Genomic DNA, 14511 nt, shown 5'->3' with positions numbered 1-14511 from the left:
TGTGTCCTATTTGTTTTCTAAGTGTTACTGGCATCAAATTAAAAATAAGCTTATGGTTTTCAAAAGGAACAGTATTTCTGACTTTTACCATTAGTTGAACTTTCTTTGTATTATTTTCAAATACATTTACTTTAGGATTTACAGGATTTGCAAAGAAATCATCACATTATGTTTTTTATTTATATTTTACACAGCATCTCAACTTTCTTTTTTGGAAACAGGTTTGCACTCTAGAGGTAACCTTTCATTAGAGTAAATATTAACCACTTAATGACAACCTGACTTATAAAAAATGCCCTGCTAGAGCCTCGTAATGGCTCCAGGTCATTTTTATAAGTCAGGTAATGCTGCTGCCGCTGTGCGCGTGCACGTGCGTGCTACCGCGATTGCACATGCATTCCTGTGCACGTGCACGTGAAAAAAGTGAAAAAAAAACACCAAAGAAAAAAATACACCTTTATTTCCAAATACTATATTGTCACCATACTTTGTACTAGGGACATAATTAAAATCTTGTGATAACCAGGACAAATAGGCAAATAAAATGTGTGGGTTTAATGTACAGTAGCAGTGTTTATATTAAAACTATAGGGGATGAAATTGGAGAAATAGTGTATCTTTTAATTTTTTCCTTGGTTTTGCCTTTAAAATGCATAGAAAATAAAGTAATTGCTGAAAACAAATATCAACCCCAAAAAGCCCAATTGGTGGTGAAAAAAACAAGATATAGATCATTTAATTGTGATTAGTAGTGATTAAGCTATTGGCAAATGAATGGGATGTGCACTGAAAGGTGAAAATCGCTCTTGTCCGTTAGGCTTAAAAAAAGCCTTTTGGGGTGAAGTGGTTAAAAAAAAAAATTCTGTTCACAATTTTTGCAGCAGAACATTAACTAGCAAGAATGCCAACCAGAGTAGCTAAAAATAGAACTTACGGATAGATTAAAACTCTCAGAAGGATGGGGTCATGGAATGAAAATTGACAACTACAGATGCTCAGACAAATCTCTTGGGAACCTTTAAGGGCCATTTACACTTGTCAGTGTGAAGTCTGCATGCAATTGCCCACATTCATAAATTTGTGTTTTGGGCACAATTTTTAAGCATTTGCAATCTTTTGTGCATTTAGATGAAAATGTTTCTAGTTTAACTATAAAAATGGACTTCAAAATCGCCCGTGATTGTTCACAAAAAACTTTTAGGTGAATTTCTGTATTGCCATTCATTTGCATTGAAAAACAAATTGCACATTGCATAAAGAAAAATGCAGACCTTCCGCCCGAATTTAAAATCCAGAAGAATTGTAAATCGCTAAATCCATATTAAAACACTTAAAAAAAGCAACGCCATTGAAAATACATAAGTGTGGTGACTGCCATTTCAGAAAATCACAAATTGCTCGCGGTTTTTGTGTGATCCAATACCTGACAGTACAAAGATGTGATTAAGAGATGATAGACTATAGTAAATGTCCATTAAGCGAGTCCAGAGATCCAGAGGAAGGTAACAATAAAAACAACAATTTTAACCAATTTCACACTGGCCCTTGCGTTGCGTTCCCTGTGACTACAGGAATGCAACGGACCAGGACATCGGTGCTGCACATTATGCTTGTGTAGCATCAAGTACAGTGAAGCATACAGTCAGTGAAAAGTATGCTTTACTTTTACTGTTAACACATGTGTATTTAATAGTAGCTATGGCGTAACCTGCTACACTGCAAGGCTCCTGCCGCATTGTCAACGTCACATAGTGGTGCATTGCAATGCAGTAAGCTGTGTTACAAAGCAGCCATTACACCGCAATGCACCACTGTGAATGTGGCCTTAAGAACAACTAAAGCGAGGGGGGTGTGGAGGCTGCCATATTTACTGTATTTCCTTTCAAGCAATACCAGTTGCCTGGTTGTCCCGCTGATCCTCTGCCTCTAATACTTCTATCCATAGACCCTGAACAAGCATGACGAAGATCAGGTGTTTTTGACATTATTGTCAGAACTGACAAGATTAGCTGCATACTCATTACTGGTCTTATTCAGATACTACTGCAGCCAAATCAGCAGGGCTTCCATGCAATTGGTATTGTGTGTTTATTCTGGTTATTTTGCAATTACAATAAATTTGATTTGTTACATTTATCTTTCCTATTGCAAATGTATATTAAATTTGTGCAAAGTTTCTCTTTCATTTTTGGTAAACTGGTGGTTATCCCTTTGCAGCAGGCCTACTAAAGTAAAATACAATTCTTGTAAAAATATTAAAGGGGCACTATGTCAAAAAATGTAAAATTTAAAATATAAGCAAACATAAACAAATAAGAAGTATGTTTTTCCCTGAGTAAAATGAGCCATAAATTACTTTTCTCCTATGTTGCTGTCACTTACAGTAGGTGGTAGAAATCTGACAGAAGCGACAGGTTTTGGACTAGTCTATCTCTTCATATGGGATTTTCAGGGATTTATTTATTTTCAAAAACACTTAGTGAATGGCAATTGATCTGTCCAACTGCCAAATAACTGTGTAGCAAGCAGGGAAGCTGGCCAGCATCATTGTTTAAATCCTTTTTAGGAAGTATATTTATAAAGAATAAAAGCCTTGCTGAGAATCCTCTATGAATATCTGATTCTGGACTAGTCCAAAACCTGTCACTTCTGTCAGATTTCTACTACATACTGTAAGTAACAATAACATAGCAGAAAAGTAATTTATGGCTCATTTTACTCTGGAAAAAACGTACTTCTTATTTGTCTATGTTTGCACATATTTTAAATTTTACAATTTTTCGCCTTAGTGCCCCTTTAAGTATGATATCTATTTACATTTTAAAAGGTAGCACTTTAAACCTTTTTACTGTGACTTCTCTACTCAGTGGACTACCTTCTGTTTTGACTTTAGTTCTCCCTTAAATATAAAAAAATGGTTTTGTTAAGGCTTATAGTATAAAGTGTATAAAGTGTTTATTCTGGTTAATTTGCAATTACAATAAATTTGATTTGTTACATTTATCTTTCCTATTGCAAATGTATATTACATTTGTGCACAGTTTCTCTTTCATTTTTGGTAAACTGGTGGTTATCACTTTGCAGCAGGTTTACTAAAGTGAAATACAATTCTTGTTAAAAAATTAAGTATAAACCTTTCATACATGTTTTTGCAATTTTAACATATAAGAATGTTCCTTTACATTCCAACTACAAATTTCCAAAAGTGAATGTAAGCCTAGGTTGCATTATTTTTCTAGTCTGGAATCTGTACTTGCTAGTTTTCTATACAGACAACCCGGTTACTTTCCCCTTTCAGCAGGAAGACGAGAGAAATCGGCACCGAAATACTGGGGCGCAGGATACAGACAATATACAGCTTACCCTGCTCCTGCACAAGTCCCAACAGCGTTAATTGCAATTCCCCTCTACGCCCACGTGGATGGTAGGGAATTATGTCATTCGGTTTCCAGCTATTGCTGGTGGCCGAATTATAGTGTTTTAAATGTAACTTCAAAGTGGAATTTCACCTTTTACACTATTCTTAAAGGGACCTGAGCAGACCCTTAAAATGAAAATATGCTCTTACTTGGGGCTTCCTCAAGCCCCGTAACCCAAGAGCTCCCTCGGCATCCTCTGGGTCCCTTTTGTGGTCCCACTGGCAGCCCCATTAGGTTGGTGACTTTGGGCAAAGTCGGCCACATCTGTGCATGTGTGGCCTATCCGCACCGTAAGCGTCCTTCGCATGCACGGTTCAGACTTTTGAGAACCACGGTACGGTGATGGGTGCTTGATCGATACCGATATACTACTACTTAACCTAACCCTACTAGCACACAGAACCCTCCCTCTACTGATGCCTAACCCTAAGTGGTGGTGCCTAACCCTAAGATCACCCCTGGTGGTGCCTAATCCTAAGACCCCCCCTGGTGGCACCTAAACCTAAGACCCCTTAATGGTGTCTAAACCTAAGACCCCCCGGTGGTGCCTAACCCTATGAACACCCTAATGGTACCTAACCCTAAGTTGCCTCCGGTGGTGCGTAAACCTAAGATCCCCCCTGGTGGTACCTATCCCTAAGACCCCCACGGTAGTGCCTAACGCTAAGACCCCACAAAACTATAATTCTCAAAACAAAAGTAAAAATGGTAAAAAAAAAGGACAATTACATTTCAAAACGATAATTGACTAAATTATATTTCTCAAAACAAATGTAGAAATGGTAAAAAAAAAGTAGACTATTAAAATGTTGAAAAGTTAAAACGATAATTTACAAAAATGATACTTAAAAACAAATGAATTTTACAATGATATTTTTCAAACCACTAATTCTGAAAATGAAAAATTTTAGTCTGACAGGTGCACGCACCTTGCGCCCAAATCATCCAGACCAGTTTTGTACCCAATAGCCGATATTTAACTTTAGAGTGAATGGCAGTGCCCAATTGGTTGACTTCTCGTATGCGTCCAATTTTCTTGCCTCCCTATAAGACCTAACTTGTTGAAATAACCAAGAGAAAGTATCCCATAGGATTAGCTCATCATTTGTCACTATTTGTTGCTGCTTGAACCCCATTTGTAATTTGAGAGCTTCCCTTTTTGATCCAGCCACAATTTTGTCATGTTTCTGTATCCACTGTGATTGTTTTTAACCTTGCAAATCCAGCAGTCACGATCCAGGACTCTTAAAACCTTGTTTCCGTAGAAGAAAGTAACATCTGTAGTCAGACAGCTGATCACAGATGAATCTGAGAAGATTTGCCAGGAAGGGAAAGAGACCTTATTTGCAGCAGGATGTTCATAATAATGAAACATTTGTGGGAAAAAATAAATAAATAAAAAGCTCTGCTGCCAGCTTAGGAAAGAAAATCTTTCCCGTATTGTTAATCACAGAACAGGACTCCCTGCCGATGGAGGACTTTACAGCAAAGCATGCTGATCTGTCTGCCTGGATTAGGAGGACGTCAAATACAGTTGACCTTGTAATCTGTTTTGAAAATCTCAATGTCCTCAAGGTTCTCAGAGCCAAAAGATTAAAAGGCCTTCCTGTCTGTTCATAATGATCTTTTATTAAAGGGAAAGTTATAGTTTTAGTTAAACAGATACTTTATTATTTTATGCTATTATCATTATTTATATTACAACAACAACAACAATAACAAAACATTTGTCAAGAGCTTTTCTCCCATAGGACCCAAAGTGCACATGCTTGTCTCAGATCAGTACATAGTGATGGGAAAAAGCTACGTGGTCATAAATGCCCAACTAAATAGGTGGCTTTTCAGTTTTGATTTAAGTGTCCAGGGCTGGAACTGTTTTGATTAGGTTTGGCAAGGCATCCCAGAGGGTAGGGGCAGCATGACAGAAAGTTCTGGCTACAAAGATTTTTAGTTGAACTCTGGAGGTTGTCAAGTTATTGGATCCTTTTGATCTGAAGTTGAAGAAGGTGTGTGCAATGAATCCTTCCAGTATCCAGGGCCTAGGTCATGTAGGGATTTGAATGTTAGCTGGTCAATTTTGAAAAGTATTCGCCATTTTATGGGTAGTTAGTGTAGTGAGCAAGGGATTGGTGTTATGTGGCAATGGCGGTGTTGGCTTGTTAAAGCGGTATTGTCACCATAAAAATCAAATTTTTACAGCAACTGGTCTGAGTGTATTAAGTGATAAAGATGCTAATCCTGCATTCAAAGTTGCAAAACTTTTTCTGCTGTTATGGTTTGTAGTTATCACATACTTTAGGAGCACAGCCCTAGTGCCAAACAGTGCCAAAGAGTTGAATGCTGGGAGTTCTTTTTATCTATAATATATTCCTCCTCTTCCATTTATCTCCCTGCCTGGCTGCTTATCAGAAACACCCTCTGATTACTTATGTTTACAAGCAAGGCTGAGGTGACTCAGTGATTGGATGTGTAAATAGAAAAAAAGACAGTGCAGTTGTTAGTATACACCTCAGTGGGAGTGTCTGAAGACTCTGGGAGGAGGGCAGCTAATGAATACACAATGAGCAAGAGAAGAGAGAAGGAAAAACAAGAGTCAGGGAGGATATGATGTCAGCATTAGCTTGGCAAGATGGTCACTGCCTAGAATAGGATTTTCTGCTTTTCCTTTATAAAATTCACAGGAATCATTACGTGGATAGCACAATACATCTGTTATGTAAGTAGAAGTAGTATTTATCTACTTATATATGTGTTTTTTTATTTCTAGAATAGCATGGGTGTCGCTTGTTCTTTAACAGTCTTGCGGCAGCATTCTGTACCAGCTGCAACCGACTAGGTCTTTAAGTGAAAGGCCTGCATAAAGGAGTCCAGCCATGATGTGATGAAGGCGTGAATTAGGGTTGGAAAATCCTCTGAAGGAATGAGGTGCTGAACTTTTGCAATCCCTAGGTAAAAGAAGTCATGTTTCACAAAAGCTGAAATTTGATTCCTGAAGTTTAATTCCCCATCAATCAGTAAACCCAGGCTGTGCACAGTGTTGGAGCTAGTGAGGTCTGAGTTCCCTGCCCTCAGTGGTGTTGACTGCATCTGGAGCTGCTTTGCTATTTGTGCTGACCTCCGATGACAAGAACCTCTGTTTTGTCAGCGTTTAGTTTAGCCAGTCATTCATCCACTCCTGAAGCTCAGCTAAGCATGTGTTTATTTTTGGAATGGGGTTTGTCATGTTGGTTTTGAATGACAAATGACAATAGGATCCATGAGCAGTGAGAGTCAGCCTGGTAGTGTAGCTCTTTGGATCTGTGTGGTCAACAGAGTCAGGGAGCTGTCTGTAACAGGTTGTTGTATCTTCCATGTCCCATTGCACAGCTGTCGCTAAAGGATGTGACGTAGGCTTTTGCAGTTTTGCGGGACTTATACGTCGGGAGTTCCAGGAGTGAGAGTGTTCTCCCTAGTGCCTTCATTTGGAAACTGCACAGCTGTGAGTGGGTAAAGGATGACCCGGGGCTGTGCTAGTGCAGAAGGACCTGAGGCTGATTTTAGTTGGGAGCCCAGAGTACTTCCCCATGTGTCCGGACTGTGGGTGGCACTGCTGTGAGCTGACTGATGTGATGGCTTACAGCTGCACTAGTCTCTCTGCAAGGAGGAGGCATGCCAGGAGGCTTGAAAAGCAGAAGTGCGGCTGGCGTACCTGGTGCAGGCTGAACTATTGAGACTTCATCCACATTGCAGACTGCTAGAAGCAATGGTGACAGGAAAGCTGCTCAGCAAGCCGAGAGGGATGAGAACCTAACTGATTGATGGTTATTTTACATGTGTTGGCAAAAGGTTTTTTTTTAGTGATTATATGTTTTGTTTCTCTGGCAAATTAGAACCGGGAACAAACAATTGAGCATTTGAGTATCCAACCATTTTGTGCCAATTATAAAATGACCAAGGGCATAACTAGAAATCACTGGGCCCCCCTGCAAAACTTTGGATGTTATATTCAATTTTTGCTGTCTCCTCAAACATCTTGCACCAATCTATCTTAAGAGATATGGTGGGCATTCTTCTTTATTTTACAGATGACATTGAGTGGGTTGCACCAACTATGACAGGGCTGTCAAACTCCAGTCCTCAGGGGCCGAGGTCCCTCACTCATTTTTGGCACAGGTCAAATGAATTGATGGGACTGAATTAGGAAAGTTGGGGTTCATTAAGCAGAACACATATCTCTTTATTCTCAGTCCATTAGTCTTTATTTTTTTTATTCTCAGTCCATCCTAAACGCTGGCATGGATATGGCCCTCAAGGACTGGAGTTAGACAGGCCTTGGTATATGACCATCACGGATTATAATGAGATTGCTGAGTTACTGCAATCAGCACTGGCTACAGTTTTCCTTAGCAAACAGCAACTTTGAGTACAGAGTTACCTGTGACGTAACTACAATTCATGGGCAGGGCCGGATTTGTGGGCAGGCCACATAGGCAGAGGACTAGGGCGGAGCAAGGGCTGGGGCGGGGTTTCAGGCAGCCATCGGTAAATCAGCTGTTCCATCGTTGCTTCTCTGCACGCAGCTGTTTTCAGGCAGGCACTGTTCTTTCTCTTCCCTCCCGCCCCTCCCATCACTCTGACACTGAGGGGCGTGACTGAGCAGGTCGGAGGAGACCCGGGAAATTGGAGATGGAGAACAGCGCTGTTTAGACTGGTAATGTAACAACTTTCTGCTGCCAGCTTCTGTGCTACTCTTGCTGAGTGCCTCTAAACACTCTGTGCAAGTCACAGACAGTCAGTCCAGACATCCCTGCTTGGTATAGTGATGTTTTCCTGTAGAACATTACCCTGTAAAGTGTCTCCCTCCTGCATACCCAGAATTCCTTAGCACGTTAGCAATGATAGCAGAAGCATTGCTTATCATTGCAGTGTAAAAACTGGATGAAAGCACAGGGGAAGGGAAGTGAAAGCTGACTGTGTCTGCAGAGACTTGCAGAGTTTATTAGTGGTCCTCTGTGCTGCTTTGATTGCATCCTTGTGACAAAAGTGTCTTCTGACCTGAACAATAATGTGGAGATATGTTTGATTTTTATGCTGTGCTGTAGTTAGGTGTTAAAGTTCCAGCACAACTGCAAAGGTTTGTTAGTCCATTCATTGCTGAAGACACTATTTAGTTGGCAGTTGGTATTGCTTTAGGGCTCATTCACACCATGGGCTTGATTGACAAAGCCGTGATCATATCACGGTTGCGCTAGCGTTTTGTGCGTGCTATAACGCGCGTAACGCCAAAAATTGCGATTGCATGAGAAAACTGTTATGTGCATTATAGCGTGTGCAAAACTCTAGCGCGACCGTGATATGAGTTATCACGGCTTTGTGAATCAAGCCCCATGTGCGGTGTGTCGTGACGGACAGAACCGCACATAGTGCCCACAACGCAAGTAGCATGAAATTCTATAGACTTTCGTGTTACCAGTCACACTACAGTGTGCTTTCCTGTGTGCTGCGTTGTAATGCAGCCGGGAACATCATCGCACACACACATGCATTTTTTTTTAAATAGAATAAAAGCCGCTGACCGATGGGATTTAGCACATTTCGATGCATGTATGAAATCACGTTCATGCATGCACTGCCCAGTGTTAAATTAATGAACCTTTTGTATCACTTCAAAGGTTTTGTAAAAAACTGAGTACTAGCGGTTCCTTTTAAAAAGGAAGCCTCATTTGGGACTGATGTACTGATCTATATACTGACAATATATGTACCCTTCTACTGGAATGAGTTCATAAGACTTTAAATTTGTTTCTATCCTCTGAATTGATATGTAGCTTATTATTATTATTATTAAGTATGTATGTAGTGCTGATATCTTCCGCAGAGCTATTCATAGAGTATATTGTCTGGTCACTTAATTGTCCCTCAGAGGGGCTCACAATCTAACTCCCTACCATAGTCATGTGTCTATGTATGTATCATGTAGTGTATGTATCATAGTCTAGGGCTAATTTTGGTGGAAGCCAATCAACTTATCTGTATCTCTGTATGCTTTGGGGTGTGGGAGGAATCCGGAGTGCACGGAGGAAACCCACACAGACATGGGAAGAACAAACAAACTCCGTGCAAATGGTACCCTGCTGGGATTCGAACTGGGGATCCAGCGCTACTAGGCAAGATTGTTAACTACTATGCCACCATGTTGCCTTTATATGAAGGAAACTCAGGAGTTGATGCACTAACCAGCAGTAATATTACTGTGCAGAGACAGCGCACACATGCAGTTGGCAGTACTATCGCCTGCAGTGTACTGCAAGTTAGGCTATTAAGAAATGTGAACACGATTCCTTATCGGGCATGTGATGTTGGGAAAATATAATTACCCCAACCCACCATGTGACCAGCTTTCGTTCTGTGTTGTAGCTAATCATATGCAGGGCTGTTTCACATGTACAGGCTTTATTGCCACACGGGAGGGGCGGTTGGTGAAAGTGGGCCTTGGGTAGTAAAAAGTACAAATCCCGCCCTGTTCATGGGGCCACCCAGCGAAACTTGGATGAGGCCCCCTGAATGTCCTTCTCTTGCCTCCCTTTGGTGCCCTTCATGGCCTTGGGGATCATCACACAAGGGTCATAAGACAAGTGTGGCCATCATGATCTTCAGACAAATAACGAGTGTAGCCACAAAAACACCTGACCTAAAGTATAGTGCCCTGTTTGGAGGAAGAGAAGGTTATTAATTGGGAGCCCCCACAGCTCTGGGCCCCCTGCAATCGCAGGTGCTGCTCCCATCTAGATTCACTATAACTAAGTAAAGGAAACAGAAGATGCACAAATATTGATGGAAGGCATGTTTTATTTGAGAAATCACAGCATAGGTTCCACAAATGAGGTTCTGAGGCCCCCCTGGCCTGTTATATTCAATTTTTGCTGTCTCCTCAAACACACCTCTAACAACGAGAAGTAAAACTGTACTGGGAGCCAGAGACTGCACTTCAATGATCTTCGTTATTTACATCACATTCAAAAGCTGCTTACAGTCTATGCATTCTTCTATTTTACAAAATTCCTTCATTTTACGGAAGCTAAAAATAAATCCTTCATTTTACATGGTAGTTCAGTGAGGTGTATAAAGGTCTGTTTACAGGCTGCAAAGGTCATCTGCAGACACAGCATAGAGATTCAGCTAAACAGGGCAGTGATCCTAGGCAATTGACCTATATTAGGCATGAGCAACAGGTAAGGGTTCGAAGTAACAGTTCTGTATTAGGCCTGAGCAACAAATATACTGATTACTCAGTTCACTGATTCTCATTTCTCAGTCAAACATGTTATGTTGGATAAATAGGACATTGCATTGGGTGTTAGTAACACTACTAAAACTTCATAGTTCCAGTGACGTAAAAATCCGCTCCAAAAAAGGGGTGTTAAGCTGATCCAATCAAATATGGTCATTATGGAGCATAGTTGAGATATAGTTTGAACAGTGTTAAACTGGTCATTTGTTTTTGATTCTCAAAGCTGGACCTTTGCAGATATGTTTTAAGATATTTCATAAATATTTACAATTGTGATGAATGGGAGAGAGTCAACGGCTGGACCAAAGGGTCTGGTTTATATTAATAAACCACAGAACTAGGATGATTTCTTAGGCTGAATTTTGCTTCTGATAAATGCCCATCCCTTTAGTGGGCTTCTATTTTGTTTTTTGAACGGCCTAATGATATTCATATTTAGAAGTCAAAATCGATTTACATTGGATTTACTTTACAATGTTTTGTTGTCTGGAATTTTTTGTTAGACTGGGGTGCTGTGTGCTTTGCGGTATAGAGAAGAGTCTCAGGTGCTGTATCCATTGTATCTGCAGACTAAAACGATGTTTGGGCATTGCTTGTAAAAGTCACCTTTATACACCGTGTCCAGATAGCTCACAGGAAATTTGTCAGAACGGCTTACAGTGCAGAAGTACAGAAGTGTAGATCATCTCATGCGGTGAAATTTTCTATGCCTAGTCTTTTTTTTTTTTTTGTTCATTTTGCTTTCTACCTCTAGGTGGAGACAGATCTACGCAGGCAGAAACGCTTACACTACAGATTGCATTCTAATAAGACTGAGAAGTGTTAGTTGTGCTATTTGTTCTTTGAAGTAAGAATTTTTGATCATAGCTCGTTACATTTTTTTTTAAATCTACATATTACAACATTTTAGATTTTCGTCTCCAGATTTGTCCATGTCAAAAACCCGCTTCCGTCTTCTCCACTTCCACTTCCACTTCCACTTGCGTGTCCGCTGCCACTGCCGCTTCCACTGCCGCTGAAGTCTTCCTCCCCGCAGGGCCTGCATTTACACTGCACAGCTTCATTCACTGTCACTTTGGCCTTTTTGCCACCTTGGCAGGGCAGCTCTAAGTTTATAGGACGAGTGGATGACACAGAACAGCATCGGCACTCAGACACCGGAGACAACAGGCTGTTGTATGTTGTCTGGGATTGACAATATCCATTGCATGTGGCGAGAGTAACCTGGGGAATAAAACAGAGTAGAGCTACCATTAGCTGTTGCCAAGCAGAGTCCATAGAAATACACCATTCTGTTCAAGATCAAGCAGAACTCATTTGATTCCGAGGCACCAAACTCTAGCAATGTTGGTATAAAACGCAGAACAGGTCTTATGTGCAATATGGTCCCTTTTGAATTAAACATCAATATAAGATACTCATGGAGTAGAGTGCAATGCATTACACCCCCACAAAGAAGCCCAACATATTTTGTCAGGGGTACACATATAATATACAGTGAGATAGTGTTCTACAACTACATCAAATCCCCACCATCAAAATAATAACTACTGTCAACAATAGCCCATGTCAGTGATCTTTAAAAGAGTGTCTTTTGTGTCCACGACTTTTATGTCCACTACTGGCTTATGGAGTTCGTGCAAATCCACTCAATGGGACTGCTGTCTCACTTTTAGCCATATGTTGTGTTGCTGCCCCATTACTTTTAACAACCTCCCATGACATAAATATGGAGGCTGCTGTTACTGAGCTGCTTTTAGAGATATTAGTTTCCTGTTTTTGATGGTACTTTTCTGGATTTTTATAGTGAAAGTAATGCTTTCTAAATCCCTCAGCTGGGATCAGTAATCTGGGCACACAAGAAAAATCAAAAGATGATTAGAACACCTACTGTTTTTTGTTTTTTTTGCATACTTGTTTCCTAAAGTCTTATAACTGGAGAATCCCTTTTCCATACTGACCTACAGCAATTAATAGGCCTCAATGCCAGACCTCTGCCCCCTTGTGAACCAATGCCTTTATCAGGGGTTTAGAAATGTAAACCCTTAATTCCAAAGTCCAGGACAATTTAAGAGAAGCGTCTGCTTCTCTTAAATTGCTGATGGTGTAATGGTTAAGGGCTCTGCCTCTGACACAGGAGACCAGGGTTCGAATCTCGGCTCTGCCTGTTCAGTAAGCCAGCACTAATTCAGTAGGAGACCTTTGGCAAGTCCCCCTTACACTGCTACTGCCAATAGAGCGCAACCTAGTGGCTGCTGCTCTGCTCTGGCGCTTTGAGTCCGCAAGGAGAAAAGCGAAATAGAGAAGTTTTAAATGAAAGCTGCTAGTTTGCTTAGGAGTAATCAAACTTTTCTAATATTTCCAATCATGATTTTGATCAGCTGAGCCCTCAGAATCAAAAGATCAACAACATGGAGGTAACAATATTTATCCAGCAGCCTGAGCCACTCACTCTGCATACACGGCTCCCAATGTCTCATGAATGATAGGGAGCCGTGTATGCAGCACAGAGAGAGTGGCTAAGGCTGCTGGGATTGGGTAAATATGGATTTGCTCCTTGTCCTCACTTGGTGCTTTCCTCAGGCAGGTGAGAGGAGGACCCTCCGCCGTCATTAGCAGGGTCGGTTCTAGACTTTTTGCTGCCTGAGGCAACACTGTAAGGATATGCCTCACCCCCCCCCTTCTGCTGTGCAAGTTAAATAAAACACTGCTACTCTCCTACCTCCCCCCTCCTCACTCACTGTTAGACTCCTCACACAGCACAACAAGCTGCTTTTCCCCAAAGATGACCTCTTCACCTTGCTCTCCTTTCACTTCTCCTCCTACTCTGACTGCATGCTGTTAGAGTAAACACAGTACAAACATGCTGCCCCGTAATCTCTGCCACCTGATGCAAATGTTTCACCTTGGTCATGGAGGTCCCAGGGACTGTTACACCCTGATCACCAACCAATCTTAGGGAATTTTTTTTGAGTGCAATAATTTTTACGAAATGTTTCCAAAATGAGGGAGTCTTGCTGAGCTGTGTGTATCCATCTTTACCACTTTTCAAACTGGTTGAGTGGGGTAATAATATTGGTACGAGTTGCACTTACCGTGGCACTGCATTTGCCAGATTGTAGCTTGACTTGTGTGCTAACTGGACTACATTCCTCCTTCTTCTTTTCTGAAAATGGGAAAAAGACCAAGACGTCACTTGAATTCCACCACCTTCCTGCAGTCTTACGTAATTTACCCACTAGTCTCTTAGCTGAATGAAATACTGTATGCACAGCTAAGTCCTCCCCTTATGTCTGTAGGCTCTACAATTGATGCTTTCACACTGAGACAGTTGCATTGCTGTAAGATTGCAACACAACGTAGCGAAAAAGTCACACCAAGTGTTACCACTGCTGTGCGACCATACAATGGGCATACAGTACAATGAAAATATACCTCATTGTCACTGTCAATGCACATGTTCCCTGATTAACACACAGCGTACTGTATGTTACTGCATTGGAACACGCTGCACCACACTCGATGTGTAAAGCCTCATAGGAATATCATTACATCGCGGTAACGCAGCACAATGGACTTGGTGTGGAAGGGCCCTAACTCGAACAAACAGTTTGGAGTACTTACGGCATTTAAGTTTTGGACAGCACTGGTTATTCTGCTGCACTGCTACCAGCCTCTCATCACTGCCGCAGGATGGAACACTTTTGCAGGTACATTCTGTGGGAAAAAGAATATTCCATTATGAGACACATTGGTTATAAAAATACTATGAGATATCTCTGTCACCTGTAATGCTACTGTATTGAGTTGACATGGAGTGTA

General features: G+C 41.1%; 1 protein-coding gene across 1 annotated transcript in view; it reads right to left on the bottom strand.

Annotated features, from left to right (window-relative positions):
* Positions 1–10227: 10227 nt before the first annotated feature.
* The window catches only part of LOC137522175 (otogelin-like), a 245595-nt gene continuing 241311 nt past the window's right edge, over positions 10228–14511 (bottom strand). The window contains exons 116-118 of the mRNA XM_068242207.1: positions 14314–14406; positions 13785–13855; positions 10228–11913 (exon numbers count right to left, since the gene is read on the bottom strand). Coding sequence (XP_068098308.1) covers positions 11596–11913; positions 13785–13855; positions 14314–14406 — 482 coding nt within the window. The 3' untranslated portion in view covers positions 10228–11595. The remainder of the gene's footprint in view (positions 11914–13784; positions 13856–14313; positions 14407–14511) is intronic.

This window comes from Hyperolius riggenbachi, chromosome 6, assembly GCF_040937935.1.
Source record: "Hyperolius riggenbachi isolate aHypRig1 chromosome 6, aHypRig1.pri, whole genome shotgun sequence".
In the NCBI taxonomy this organism is placed as follows: Eukaryota; Metazoa; Chordata; class Amphibia; order Anura; family Hyperoliidae; genus Hyperolius; species Hyperolius riggenbachi.
This window is presented reverse-complemented; position numbering and strand designations above follow the sequence as displayed.